Source organism: Peromyscus californicus, unplaced genomic scaffold, assembly GCF_007827085.1.
Source record: "Peromyscus californicus insignis strain IS unplaced genomic scaffold, ASM782708v3 Scaffold_10__1_contigs__length_136768540, whole genome shotgun sequence".
In the NCBI taxonomy this organism is placed as follows: Eukaryota; Metazoa; Chordata; class Mammalia; order Rodentia; family Cricetidae; genus Peromyscus; species Peromyscus californicus.
This window is the reverse complement of record NW_026294391.1, coordinates 36,380,135-36,394,987: the sequence shown is the minus strand read 5'-3', so window position 1 is coordinate 36,394,987 and position 14,853 is coordinate 36,380,135. Positions and strand designations below refer to the sequence as shown.

The window sequence follows — 14,853 nt, the reverse complement described above, 5'->3', positions numbered from 1 at the left end:
CTGGGTATTGTCCAGCCTGGCACTGGCCCCATGATGAATCAGCAATGGGCTGCATGCAGAAGGCTCAGGCCTTGCCACAAGGGAGCAGAGTGCATGGGGAGTCCCAGACAGTGAGGTACATACAGGGTGCTGCTCACTCATGAAATAAAAACACTAACCCATGCTCAGAAAAAAAGAAAACAAAAGCAATCCACTATGTCAGGGCCTAGCACAGGCAGCCCCGCAGTTAAGGTTCAAATATACTCTGATCTGCACTCAAAGGGAGGAGGGGACTAAAGAGGAAACGCCTGCCATGGCCTGAAGGAATGACATTACCTGAAAGCCAGTGCCTGTGAAGTGGTGTTGTCTCCAGAAAAGCCCACTGCTGGGGGCTGTGGCCCCTGAGATCCTTGAGGGGTCTCGGAGGGCTGTAGAGTCCCACTTCCTTCAGATCTGGCTGCAAAGCAGAGCAGAGAGGAATGCATTAGCGTCTACCTCTTGCCCAGCTGAGAGCAGCTCCACAGACTGGCATCAGAATTGGTCTTGAGTCATCCCAATATTCTTATCCCTTGTTGTGACCTCAGTGCAAACAAATTGTTCCAGGCGCGGAGATGAACTCACTCCCCAACTCTACTCATTGTCCTTCCTAACAGCTACCACACCCCCAGCTCCAGACGAACATGGCCATGCCAGGGTCAACTGCCAGTCGGCTAGATCTTGCCACAGAAATCAGCCCCCAAGAAGCCCTTGCGATGCTCACCTGACCACTGGGACACAGCCACAGACTCGAGATGGTATCCTGAGAGCTGCAGCGGCTCAGGGCCACTCTCCTTTGCACTGGAGACTTCTGATGTGGCCTCCTGGGCTCTTTGCATGTGCAGGAGAAGAGCCTTCTGACGCCGACGATAATTGGCAAACCAGTTGTACACCTGCTCAGGAGTCAAGCCAGTCTCCGAAGCCAGTTTCTCCTGACCCCCCCCCAAAAAAAAAAGATAACTACAATTGAGGTGTAAGGGGGCACAGAGGGGGCTTGGACAGCTCATATCCACATAGGAAACAGGGCACAGCCCAGCCTCACCCCTGCAAAGACAGCAGAGATTGCCATCTGTGAACTGGCATAGTGGGAAACAGTTTGTCTCCTGCGCATGTGCTGAAGAATCAGAGAACAATGCACACATGCCCCACCTCCTGCACCCACTCCATTCTAGGCCAGCTGATGCTCTGAGCACCCAAGACCTTAAAACAGGAAACGGGCCAGAATCTACCATGAACCCCAGGATCAGTGTCCGCACTGGCCCCAACCAGGAGCCACTTTCTTTGAGACACTGTGCCTTTCAGCTTTGGATCACACAGCAGGATTGGGGATCCTCTGGGAATTGACCAGGTGGAGAGGTAGGCAGCCCCACATGAGAAAACCAAACCTTGCAGAGGAGAGGTTGGGAAAAGATGGGGACCAACAGCACCCCGGGAGGGGCCTGGGGAGCCCAGTGAGCCCAGAAGGAGACACAGACTGCTAAAGGAGTTACAAAGTAGAGGGGGAGCCACGTAAGAGATGGGGGCCCTGCTGGGAGGAAGACAAGGGGTCTCCCTGGTGGAAGGGGGAAGAGAAGTCTGCTGAGCTGAGGGGAGGTAGGAAGAGGTGTCTAGGAAAGAGAGGAGAGTTACTCAGCAGGACATGGGGGACTCAGTTGCTAGGTGGGGAAAGGCTCAGGAAGAGTAGCAGAGAAGTCCCCTGGGGGGTGGGCTGTTGTCCTTACCAACTGGGCCTTCTTGGGATAAGCACCCACACCTGTGGCAAAGTCTTGCAGATGGCAGCGAACCTCTGGGAGGAAGTTCCGGTTCTTAGGGCCCTCAGGGCAGAGGGTAGAGGGTGGTGGGTTCCTAGATAAGGAGGGCCAGGAGGATTTATAGAACACCAGTTCCATCTGCTTAGGGCCTGGCATCTCACGGGGAAGGAGTTCTGACAATCATTCTCCAGTCCGCCCCTGCATCCCACTCCCAGTCACCTCAAGGGGTCTGATTCCTGCTTTCTGGGATGCCAACTGGTGGTGCACCACACTGCAGTCACCCAGGGAGTGAGCACAGGCTCCCCCCAGAGGCTGGCCCAGCACAAACACTGACTGCCCCTCCCCCGCCACTGCCCTGTTCACAGCAGCCTTGTTAACCCTGTTCTCTACTCCCAGCACTGTTTCTTCAGGTCAGACCCTGGAGCTGGCAAAGCCGTGAATCTCTCACCTTATACATGGATCCCTCTAGCTGCCCCTCCTGACTTGTCCCTGGCAGCACGACTTCTCAGACAACAAGCAGGATCATGGCCCCTACCTCCCAAATATACTGCCACTGGCTTCCCCTTGGCCCCTGTCTCACTGAACTCAGCTTCTCAGCTCCTTGTGTTCTCCATTCTCCTCCGTGTGCCATTCTTCCTGTTAGGCTCCATGTTGGGCAGCCCCTGCAGCATGCAGGATGCCCATAGGCGTTTCTCCCTCCCATCTCTACACAGCATTGGGATTCAGGGTCACTGAAGGGACCCCCGGCACAGCTATCCTTCTTCTGTGTGTAAGCTGATTTTTTCTGCTGCATCTTTAAATTTCTTCATAACGGACACATGAAGTGTATAAAGGCTATCTATCTGCGAAACAGGTGAAATCCAGATGTGTGGCATGCATGCACTTCCCAGGAGCATCTCATCTAACACATCCCAATTGCAATCCACCTGGGACTCCAGAGCCTTCTCCAGCCCAAACACACCCAGAACAAAGGGCCCTGCTCCTGGAAGTTCCTACTTAGCACAGAGCTCCTCCTGCCTCAAATTCAGTCCTGGGCCACAGCTGGCCTTCAAGATACTACAGGGGTGGCCAGCATAGTTACAGCAGAGACCATGTTCTGGCCGCTGACCACATGGTCCTGAGGTTGACTGTCTCCCTGGAAGGCCCTGGAAGGGGTAGGTGAATCAAGCCGCCACCTTTTCTTAGGGCCACAGGCTGAGGACAGATCTGTATTTGAGAGGGCTGGAAATAAAACCTCCTGAGACCTCTACTATCTATCTGCTCAGGACATCAGGCACCTCTCAATCCCTGGCTCCTGAACTGGCATCCACCTGCCTGGAAAATTGACCAGTGTGGTTTCTGAAGGGACTCTTGGCTCTGGCAGGCCTTGACCTTCTCCCTATTCCCTCAGACCTGTGAAAAACCATTAGATTCCATTTCTAAGGCTAGCCACCAAGTCCTGTTCCCTTATTTAGCTACTTACTTCTCCTCAGGCTGACTATCAAGGCCCAGCTGTCAAAATATCAAAGGCCAGCAATAAAAAGCCCCATTTGATTGCCATAATTAACATGCCCAACGTGGTATTTTGAATGTCATTGGCTGCAAGCCGCAAGAAAAAATTATAGAGATTCAGCTGTATATAATAGAGCTATACCAAGAAAGATCAAGGAATTTTTCTAGAGGGAAGCCATTTATCAGGGAGTATCTGGTGTTATTCAGCTTTTAATATTCAGTTGTTTCTTGCTATGAATTTCTTGTGCGCTCATATACTACCAGGCCATAAGGCAGAAAGTGTAAGTTCAGACCTACTGCTGATCTACTAGGTCACACCTCTACAGAGCCTAGGAGACAGGAGGAGGACTGTAGTTGCATAGATTTGTCTCTTCTGCAAATGAAGCTCAGACCATCCCCTTCCTTCAGGCCCAGGAGCATTACAGAGCTAGTGACTCAGGACAACAGGGCTTTTTGCATAACCAGGTGCACTGAAGACTTGAGCAGAATTCCTGGTCAGAGCAGAGTCCCATGGCAGGAGGAGAGAGGAGCAGGGCAGAGTTTTTGTAGAGACTGGCTCAGGCAGAGGAGTTAGGAGCAAGTTAAAGTTCTGCAGACTGTAGTTGGATCTGAAGCAGGTCAGAAGAGGAGAAGAGGGAAGAAAGACGAAAGAACAGGGGACGAAGATGAGATCAAAAGCACAGGAGCTTAGTTATTAGGACAGAAATAGAATAAGCAGAGAGGAACTGAATGTCAGGACTGAACTGAAGCTGTATTGATAGAATTTTGTCTTAAGAGAAATGAAGTAAACAGACAAAAGAGCATGGTGTATATAGTCCTTTCCCTCAGGAAACCCCACACCAGACGTAGTGTCTTCTCCAGGCCCCCGGGAAAATTCCAATAGGCATTGGCCCCCATAACCTCATTAGGGAGTGGTTCTATTAGGGGTAGGTGTTGGGAGGAAGTGTGTCACTGTGGGGGAGGGCTTTGAGATCTCCTATGATCAAGCCATTCCTGCTTCAGTTCATTTCCTGTTAGCTTCAGATCCAAACGTAGAACCCTCAGCTCCTTGTCAGCACCAGGTCTGCCTGCACAAGGCCATGTCCCTCAAGGGTGAAAAGGAACAGAACCTCTGAACTGTAAGCCACCCAGTTAAATGTTTTCCTACATAAGGTCATGGTTTCTCTATACAGCAATAGAGAACTCCAACTGAGACAGAAGTTGGTACCAGGGACTTGGGGACTGCTGGGATAGGTCTGATGATGCTTTTGTTTGAAGGATCGTGGATCTTGTGGCTATGCATTGGAAAAGCAGTTTAGCGCTTTAAGTACTTTTTAATGGGTGATTCTAGTAGGAACGTGGAAGACAGTGGTGCTGAGTGTTACTTCAGCTGTGGGTGCCTGGATCAAGTGTTTTCAGAGGAGAGGAATGTTATTATGTGACCTGGAGACCAGTCGTGTGATATTTTGGTGAAGAACTTAGCTGCTTTTTACCCCTGTCTGAAAAGTCTGCCTGACGGTAAGTGAAGAGTTTTGAATTAATATCTTTGGCATAGGAAATCTCAAAACAGCCTAGTATAGACTCTGTCATGTGGTTATTAGTGTTAACTCTAATGAAGATGTGTAACGAAAATGAGCAAGATGAGAAAGGAAACACACAAAATGTACAATCTGCAGAGAAAGGGAGCACCAGGAAATTGAATGGAGTTAAGTTCTGTGTTCAAGGATATAAACAGATTAAGAAATGGAATAAAATGTGTGGTGACCTTGGGGCAAGATCCCACCCTGGTAAGTTTCCAAAATGTGAAAAGGAATGGAAGAAAAGCTTAGAGCCAAGTTTGGTGGTGCACATCTTTAATCCCAGCACTCTAGAAACAGAGGCAGATGTTTCTCTGGTTTGAGGCCAGCCTGGTCTACAGACCCGGTTTCAGAACAGGCAAGCTTAGGCAGTGAAGAAAACCATCAAACCAGAAAGCTTGTGAAGATGTAATTGAACGAGGGGGCCATGTTCCAGCCACAGCAAGCAGCAGGTCTTTGCAGCTTCAGCCATGTGGTTCTGCCTTTAGAGTCAAGGACAGAAAAAAGGGGTTATGGAATTTGCCTCTGTGCCTAAAGAAAGTTTAGCCAAGGACATGCATGAGTCACGGATGCCCCTGAATGAGAGGCTATGTGTGAAGCTGTGAAGTTGGAGCCTGGATTTCCCTGGAGACCCCGAGATGTTAGAGATGCTAGATCCATGGGATACCTCCTGAGGAGAGCTGCAAACAGGGAGAGGAAACCAGCCCAAGAGAAAGAAGTGTGTTGCAGTCAACAAAGCTGAACAGAGTTGGAGATCTGAAGAGTGTTTTGACATCAGATATGGAGATGCAGAATTTGGAGTTTGCCCAGCTGGTTTTCAGTGTTGCTCCTGCCCAGTATGTCCTCACTATGCTCCCTTCCCTACGTTTTGGAATAGTAATGTATATCCTGTGCCATTATATGTTGGAAGTATGTGATCTGCTTTTTGATTCTGATTTTACAATTTTATAGGGGATTATGGTTAAGAGATTGCGTGAATCTCAGAAGAGGCTTTGAACTTTAGACTTTTAAATAAGTTTGAGACTGTTCTAGACTATGTTGTCTTTCAAAGTTGACCTAAAGGCCTTTTGCATTATGATATTGTTACTAGCTTATGGGGCCAGGGAGTGGAATGTGGTAGCTGGAATGTAATTGGCGCCTGTAAGTTCAGAGTGCGTGGTACTATTAGGAGGTTTGGCTTTGAAGGTGGAAGTATGTCACTTTGGGAGTGGGCTTTGAGGTCACCTATGCTCAGTCCACACCTATTTCAGTTCACTCCCTATTTCCTGTGGGTCAAGATGTAGACATCTCAGCTCCTTCTCAAGCACCATGTCCCACTATGATGACAACAGACTGAACCTCTGGAGTGTATGCCACACAACTGAATGATTTCCTAAGAATTGCGGTGGTCATGGTGTCTCTTCACAGCAGTAGAAACCCTATCTAAGACACCCAATAAAATTAAACACCTCATCCTAACATGAAGTTTCCCCTTGTACCTTTATAAACTGCCATTTTCCTATGTGCCATGTCCGTTTCCTTTCTATGCAGAAGCAGTCCTTTGTCCCGCTCCGGAACAAATATCCCTGCCCCTTTCCCTTGCTCCCTTCCCCTGCTCCCCTCCTGCTCTTATCTCCTGTCTTTTTCTCTTAGTCCTTTGCCCTCTGTCCCTCTTTGGCAAATACATCTCCTTTACGCTGAGAACTTGGTCTGGAGGTATCTTGAGCCAATTCAAGGTTCCCTACAGTTTCTCCGATCTTGTCCAAGTGCTGGCCAGGTAGCACCTATGTATGATCTGTTCAAATGAACCTCCCTCCCCCCGCCCAACCCCAAAGCAAAGACCTAATTCTCTCAGTCGTCTTACTGTCTCAATAGCCACACAGGAAGAAATCAACTTTATTTCTTTTCGATTGCCCCTGAATTTACCCACTGGCTAACAGTAAGAGATCACAACTTGATCTATACCCACAACCTCCAAGCACCGAGCACTCTGGGGGACACTTCACAAACACAGGGGCAAGACGCTGTGACTGCTTAGCTGCAGTCTGCTGGCCTATCAGCCTTTGGGGTGACATGATCATATCCACTATCTCAAGGCCGATTTCTTACTGAACTTCCGAGGACCTGTCTCACACTGACAATATCTGGTTATGCTCTCCGGTCAAGAACAAAAACCCCTCTTCTTCCTACAGTGAGTGAACCCTGTGACTCAGGAAGCCTGCATTACTCAGAGCATCAAAGCCTTCAGTCCTCTTTCTCAGGTGAGAGGCCCCGGATGAAGAACACACGTTCCACCATCTCAGTGTCTAGGGAACCCTGGTCTGTATCTCCCACAAAAAACCTCAGGCAGGTAACTTGACTATCCCATGACGGCTTTCTCTTCCATAAATGATGAAGGTAAGACTAATATTGATGACATTCTCCTACTACGGCCCCCAGGGTCTAGCCTGACGCCTAGACATAGGGATTAGATGATGTGAGGAACAGCTATGCAAAACTCAGTTGTGCTTCACTCTCACCGTTCCTAGTCACAGGTTCCTTGTCTAGTGATGATTGGAAGTAGAGACAGTCAGGATGCCAGCTGCGTACAGCCCTCTACTTCCAGCTACCATGTAACAGGTGTCAGTTGGAGTTGTGACTTGGTGATGGGCCTACCAGGGTGTGACAAATGCTGAAGTCATTACTACATTGTAATAAATACTGCTAAAGTGACTTCCTGTCCTTGTTTCCTCAGCCCCTTGGGGTTTGGATGGCACATCCCAACCCTGGAAGACCCATGGTGCCAGCACTGAGGGCAATCATCAAGTACCTCTTCCTACAGCGAAACTTCTGTCCCGGGTTCAGCTTGGAGACACACAGCCTCCTCATGGTCAGGTGATAGTGGACGTCATTCCAGAGTCGTACCAGCTCTTGGCTGCCTCCTGGCACCCGACAGCCCTGTAGGGAAAGCCTGCTGAAACCCACTCACCCTACACAACCTGGAGTGTGTGAGAATTGGTCGTGTGCACCAAACCAGCCTATGGGAAAAGCAATCATTGGGATCTGAACCACTGGTCCAGCAACCACCAATGTCAGTTCAACATACAAGCCCTTCAATCCAGCAGGCCCTGGGGAAGTGCGACCTGATTCAGCCAGTAACCGCACAGGCCTGCCAGATCTGTCATGCCAGCCCTGAACAGCTCACAGGCCTCTTTCCTAATCTTGAACCCTTCAAGCCTCCGAACAACTAAGTTAGCCCAGCCTCCACACAACCACACAAGTATGGAGAACAAGGTATGGTGGTTTTACTACGCCTTGTTCTCCTTCTCTTGCCGGGGCAAACACTCCCTCCCTGAGTTTCTAGTCCCACTGCAGGGTTCACCGTCACCAATGCCACTAACTGCCATTCTGTAGTCACCTCAGCTGAACCGCGTACTCCCTGTCTGTTCACTACATTCCTCCTGCGTGATTCTGTGTTATCATTCTGACAGAGGCTGGCCTGCACCGCGCCATTGTCTTTCCTCTGCCTCCTGAGTGTTGAGATTACAGCTATGCATCTCTATGTTAAGCTTCAGGTCAGGTGTCCATATCAAATGCGTCACTGCATCTGTTGTGTGACAGTTTCCTCCCAGATTAAAGCATTCCATCCTACAGGGGAGCTCCTAAAGCAGGACAGTAAACAACTGCTAAAAAACACAGCCTCAAGGCCTCCCTGAAACTGACCAGATTCACTGGGGCCCATCCTGGGAGAGTAAGCAGAGCTCAACTGCCAAGAAGATTCTGAGATACAGTAGAGCCAAGATCAAAGAACACTCACAGCTAAGCTAAGCCGCAAACAAGGCTCTGGGACCAGACCAGCTGCCCGGAAGAAGGAGAATGCAGCCAAGCTTCCTAGATGATGTTCAGACCAACAAAGGCACCTGGAAAGGACACCCTCTAACCAGTTGGTTGGTGCTGGGGTGGACCTTGGTGATGCAGCTGTCTTTGAGTCGTTTCTGCTCCAATAAGTAACCCACACCCATAGTCCTGTAAGTAACCCATATAAAACTCTTTGATTCACCAAACTGGATACCAAGTAGTATCCATCCTTTGGTCTGTCATGGGTTCCCTTTCTGGGGTGAGTAGACGAGTGTGTTTCGTCTCCCTAGAAAAATCTTTTGTCAAACAACTTAACTGGAGCCCAAACAGAGACCTGACAGAATCAAAGAGTCCTTGAGGAGGAGTGAGGACATGGGTCGGTCTCCTGTGCATGCAAGTCATGCAACTGAGGCTGCACAGCCAGAGGGACGAGCATCCACAAGGGAAACTCCAATACACTTGTCTGTTCCTGTGTCGTGGGTGGAGTGTGCTTTTGTGCTCTGAAAGCAGTGGCATGGTTCTTGCTGTGGGTAGTGAGACAGGCAACTAAGGCTGAGTCATCAGGATTAGGAGTGCCTGTGGGAATCATCCCAGGATGGTATTCTTGCTTGTGTGGTGTGGGGGTGGCATGCCGAACTGAAGAGTGGGGTCCACCACATGAATATGGAGATGTGATGAAAACAGTTAAAGGTTCAGAGGAAATTCCGCAGCTTTGATATTAGCGCACAAGATTGGAGACTGGTAGCAAGCAACAGAGGTTGCCTGTCGTCCAGCGTTGTGTGCAGCAGAAATATGTCCGAAGCTGGGATGGCAGTCAAGCGGGAACTTGTTCCCAACAAGAAAGGGATATGCAGATAGCCTCCCCAACTACAGCTGCTGATGTGGCAAATAAAGTAGATAAAAGGATGAGAGGGAGATGGTAAAAGTAGTAGAAGGTACTCCTCAGGTCCTACCTGTAGCATAAAAGAGGGAGAATCTGCAATCCAGCATGCAGATGGGGGATTAAGCATGGTCCAATGCAAGAAACAAGTGTGGTCAGGAAATACTCAGTGTGGGAATTGCTGGAATGAGAGAAGACTTTTAAATAAGTGATGGAGCAGTCTGTCTCAGCCTGGCTTGTGAGGTCATGGGGCATGGGAGTGGATGGCATCAGTCTGAATGCAGTAGAAGCAGGAAAACTGAGTAAGTAGCCACCCCTCCTTAAGTGAAAGGCTGCTTAATCCAAGGCTTTCTGAGAGAAACCCATCACTGATGGGCCGGCATTGCAAAGCCATTAGGAAGACTTGGTTATCTCCCTCTGAAGTCCCCACAACTAACAGGGGCTGGAGGACCACAGAGGAGGGGCAGACACTATGGAGGGAACCAGGAGTAGAAGGAGCTGTGTTTGAAGCTCAGTTCACTGGACCAGACAGAACCATGTTCATGGAGAAGTTAAAGAAGAGGCTGACCCAGCAGGGACCTCAAGGTTGCCGGTTGCCGGTAGGATGGAGCTTTAGTGGCTTTGCTGAGCCCTTTGGTGGGAAGTATCTTGATCACGTGGGAAAGGCTTTGGTAGATCCCAGTAACTTAGACCAGCATGTAAAGGGTGTCTGTAAAGTGAGGGAGCAACCTAGAGGAGGTAACAAAATGGGAGAGCAGAGAAAGAGGTATATCTGGGTTCCTCAAGACAAATGTGACTGGATTTGACTCGAGCTGGAGTTCTTACGGAAGGAAATAAGAAAACCTAAATGGTGTGCTACGGAGCCCCTGGAATCTTTAAGGCCCAAGGAGCAGTTCACAGAAGGCACCCTTGATAGAACAATGCAAGTGAAGAGGATCAAGCCTGTCCCAGGGGTGGGCAATTATAGCCCCAGACTAGGGAGTGTAAATTCCCCTCAAGCTAAAGGTAATGCTAAAGGTGGAAACTGTTTGCCCAGTCTGGAACTCCCCAACAGCAGGATGTTGAGAATGGGAGGCAAGGGCTACAGCTACATCCACAGAGCCAACCCAGAGAGTCAGCAGGTGCTGCAGAGGAGAACAAGACCATGTTCCCCTTTGGTACTGTCTGGTAGGTCTGAGCAGATTAAGTCAGGCCCACTGACTTTATCAGGTGTAGAGAAACGTAGGGAAGCTGCGAGAAAGAGCTCTAGGATATGGAAAGTATGGACGGAGAGAGAATGACAAAGGTTACAGATGAAGGGATAGCTCACTCGAGCTTGTGGCTCTGGCACACTTTGTCCTTCCTCCGTATTCCCTCTGCCTTGCTAAAAACAAAACAGAAAACAAAACACACAAACAAACAACCCCAAACCATTAGATTCCATTCCTAAAGCTAGCCTCCAAGGTCTGTTCCCCTATTTGTCCACTTCCTCCTCCTGAGGCTGACTACCAAGGTCCAGCTATCAAAGTGTTGAAGTCCAGCAATCAAAAGCCCCCCCCACCCCCATTAGTTCACCTAATGAGCATACCCAGTCAAAATATACCACTGCATCCTAGCCCATGCTAACACAGGCCTCCCCTTTTTCTCTCCTTAAAAATTTCACCTGAAAGGTCATTTGTTGCCTGAGTCACAGAGCAACCACATTCACTTTTCTTCCCTGACTAACAGAGGATTTCTCTGGTGTTTAGGTGTGGTTTGTGCCTAGGATCTGGGAGGGAGCCCCCGCTGCTGTCCGGGAGCCTCCTACCACAGAGAGCTAATTAAGTCAGTGCCGCCTATCCATGCTTTGTACCCAACCTTGATCTGTGGGAGAAGCTACCCAGCACAGAACCTTTTCAGACTGTATCAGACCTTGACTGTGTCTGGCTTTAGTATCTTCTTAGTCAGGAACCTCTGGGATCTCCTGACCCTTGCTGGGAAGAGATGACAACAGACTTTCCGAGTGCTTCTCAAGGTTATCTTTGTAACTCCACTCTTTGTTATGGGATGGTGGTTCGGGATGTCGCCTTGCCCTGCCCATCCTCTGGCAAACGTTTTGTTATATAGAGGACAAAATGCTAACCTCTGAGGGTTTGGCAGATTAGGAAAGCCATGGGAGAGACAACCAGGTGCAATGGTACTTCCACCTACCTACTACCCAAGTGTGGCTGGGTTAACTGAATTCCAAAAGGACACTCCCAGAGCTATAAGGTTATTGAATGAAACCCCTAGTTCCAGGGGGAGACTACCTCCTTATGAGTCATCGGCCAGGAAGTTCTCGAGAACCCGCAAAACATAGAGGCTATTGCTACTGCTGTTGACTGTATGCCAAAATCAGAGCCTATTGCTGAAGACACCCCATGCATATCCTTTGATTGTAGGACAGGGAACAATCAAACTGGCACTGAACTGGAAACTCCCAGCCTGCTGTCTGGGGTTCATAATGCCAGAGGTGGCTGGGCATGCTGCGGGTAGAGGGCTGTCACCGACGTTCCCGTTTGGCTATGGACCCTGTGTGCTAAAACATTGGCACGCCAGGCAGGATATGCCTGTTTGTGCTAGAGTGGGTAAGCCCAACAGTCTTCCGATTGGATTTAAGGACTGCTCCACAAGAGACTTCACATCTGGGAAGGTATGCCAGGACAAAAACCTGTGGCTGGGGAGGCCCGAGGTCCCAATGGGGAAGCACCTATGATAGTTTACTAGATGGATGTGATGAGCCTGTCAAACCGTCTTCTAAACCTGCATTTATGCCCATACTACACTGTTAGTGAGAGCCTCACCTCATAACCACCAGTGAGGTTCCGCAGAACAAGTGACTGTTACTGTGGCATGGGGCCTATTTCTTAGTCCTGCGTGGACATCTAGAGTGGCCTCCTCCAGGGCTCAGGGACCATTGCAGGAGAGGGGGAGGAAAGAATGCAAGAGCCAGAGCAAGGGCTGGAGTGTTGTGTAACAGTTGCCTCTGAGACACAAACATTCCATCCTGCAGGGGAGCTCCTTAAACAAGGAGGTAAACAGTTAAAAAAAGTAACTTCAGAAATTCACTATGCTCCTCCCTGGGAGCCAGAGTAAACAGACCCGAGCTGCAAAGGAGATTCTGAGACCAGCCCAGCTGCCTGGAAGAGATTTAGACCAAGTTGGACCTTGCTGTTATCTATAATTTGGTCTACTGTGGGTTCCCTGTCTGGGGTGATTAACAAGTATGTTTTGTCTCCCCAAGAAAAGTTTTGTCTCAAAACTCCACCTGCGCTCAGCACTTGGCGAGGGATTACCAGCAAGTAAGGATTTTCTAAAAGGGTCGTTGCCTAGCTTACCAAGCTAGTCATTACTTGGTCAAGTCAGAGTGGGCTGTCCTGCCTCAGCTCATGACACCACGGGTATGGTGGAGGCTGCTGTGACCCACTTCTCCTGTGCCGCCCACCATACCTTCATCATACCTGTAGAATCTGGAGGGCTAACAGCTGCTGCTCTTGATGGATCAGGACCTGAGTACACACCAGGGCCACGTCTACGTTGTTTAGCAGGTCCCAACGATGCTGGCTGTCCAGAATGGCTTTAACCAGATGGAGCACCTGAACAGGGTTGTGTTTGAAGTCCCGACACAGCTTGCCCGCGAGGGTCACCAACTCCGGTGGGGGAGGGTGAGCGTCCCCATGCTCCCTAAGCAGCCTCAGGAAGTTCTCCATCCCGCAACAACAGCTCTGCCAACACAGAACATTCAGAGTAACACTGATACCAACCCTGTTCTAGCCATGAGTCTTCAGACCAACTCCAGAAGGCAGGTGACATGAGAGCCTCAGGCTATACCACTTCCGAGCTAGGGGAACTCACCTGAGAAAAGCTAGGGTGGTCTCACACATCCTTCTTCCTATTCCCCCAAATAGCTGCGTCCTTAAGGAAGCAGCTGTGTATAGGCCACTGAACAGGGAGGGCACTCTGCAACCCCCCAGTCTCACCTCTCTGCGCCGTAACCCTTCCCCCTGGCCTGATCCTTTCTTCTCCTTTCCCTTCCTATGATCCAGGCTTTCAAGGAAGCTATGATTGCATTTCCATTTGCTCTTCGCTGTGGCATCTGTGAGTTTCCCAGAGGCCCCAGCATCTGCCACGTGGGTGACAGGGCATTCACCTAACCATGGCAGTCGTTCTTCTCACAGTTAGTGACACAGATTTCCAGGACTAAATGCTGGGTCCTAGAACATCTTACAACAGCAGGAAGCTACAAGGGGAGAAAGCGAATTCACAGGCGTGAAGAGTTCCCACCTTAGGGCATTGGTGCAGCATGTGGATGGCAGATTTTCAGGCATGAAACCTAATCACGGAGATCCCCTTTCTGTGGAATACACTCCAAAAGTGAAGCCGAGAACAGGCCGCCAGCACAGAACCTAGCATGTTGCCCCCAGGAGCCTCTCCCAGCCCGGCTGGTTCTCTCACACACTGGGGTCTACACCATGTGCCCCATCAGCCCTCAACAGAAAGTTCGGGCTCTCACAGGCCGGGAACAAGGCTATCTCAGGACCCGGTTTTGTTCAGTGCCTCAGCTCCCTGCTGTATCAGGGACAGGGTCAATGCCTCATGAGACCACCGGTGTCTGAGGAAGAAAGGAGCTCCCCCTGATACCCCACCCAGGCTGGGACCAGAGGGCCAGACCATGTTGCCGGGTACCTTTCCAAAACGATGATCCCTCAGAGGAAGAGGCTTGCAAATGCTAGACTTCAAACATGTAATGTGGAGCCGAGGAGCGCAGTAGTCAGGACACAGCAGCCAGCCTGGCTTTCTGGACACCAACACCCAGGGATCTATCTACACGAGGCACCTCCCCGCAATAACGCCCCACCCTATCCTCTTCCTCCAGCTCCTCCCTGAAAGCCCCCTCAGACCACTGGCTCCCCAGATCTGCAAACGATAGCTACAAAGTATCCAAACTTCAGCCTCGGCTGGCTCAGGACAGAGGGCCCTGCAAGACTCGGGGAGGTGCCAAGATACAAAGACCCCTGATTCTTAGCAAGGTGGCAGTGAAATTGGTCCAGGACATACCCTGGAGCATCCTCATGGTGCCTATACTCGATGACAAGTTGGGGTCACTCTGGTCCTCTGTGTTGCTTGACTTGTCCCTGGCCACATGGGAGTGTGGGCATTCCTGACACAAACCCTGAGGACTGGCAAGTTGGGGGCCTTGGCAGGGCTGTAACATAGCCCATTCTAGGAGTCTTCATGTACTCAGAGGGTGGGAATTCACCTTCTGTGGCTGTGGAATACAGGGAGCTTGGGGGTTCTGGGCAAACTAACTCCGGGCACTGTTTTCCAGACAGAACACCAAAAAAAA

At 50.0% G+C, this 14,853-nt stretch overlaps 1 protein-coding gene across 1 annotated transcript; it reads right to left on the bottom strand.

The window, feature by feature from the left end:
- Positions 1 to 689: 689 nt before the first annotated feature.
- Positions 690 to 13,216, bottom strand: LOC128114227 (anomalous homeobox protein-like). Its single transcript, XM_052744055.1, has 4 exons — positions 12,968 to 13,216; positions 7,602 to 7,729; positions 1,737 to 1,860; positions 690 to 947 (listed from the first exon to the last, which is right to left on the bottom strand). The coding sequence occupies exons 1-4, from the start codon at positions 13,214 to 13,216 to the stop codon at positions 690 to 692; spliced, it is 759 nt and encodes a 252-aa protein (XP_052600015.1).
- Positions 13,217 to 14,853: the final 1,637 nt, after the last annotated feature.

Coding starts and splice junctions, on each gene's coding strand:
- LOC128114227 (XM_052744055.1), bottom strand. CDS start 13,216: ATGGAGAACTTCCTGAGGCTGCTTAGGGAGCATGGGGACGCTCACCCT. Junction 7,730..12,967: donor TAGCCCTCCAGATTCTACAG/GTATGATGAAGG, acceptor CTTTCCCTACAG/GGCTGTCGGGTGCCAGGAGG. Junction 948..1,736: donor ATCCCAAGAAGGCCCAGTTG/GTAAGGACAACA, acceptor GGGGGGGGTCAG/GAGAAACTGGCTTCGGAGAC.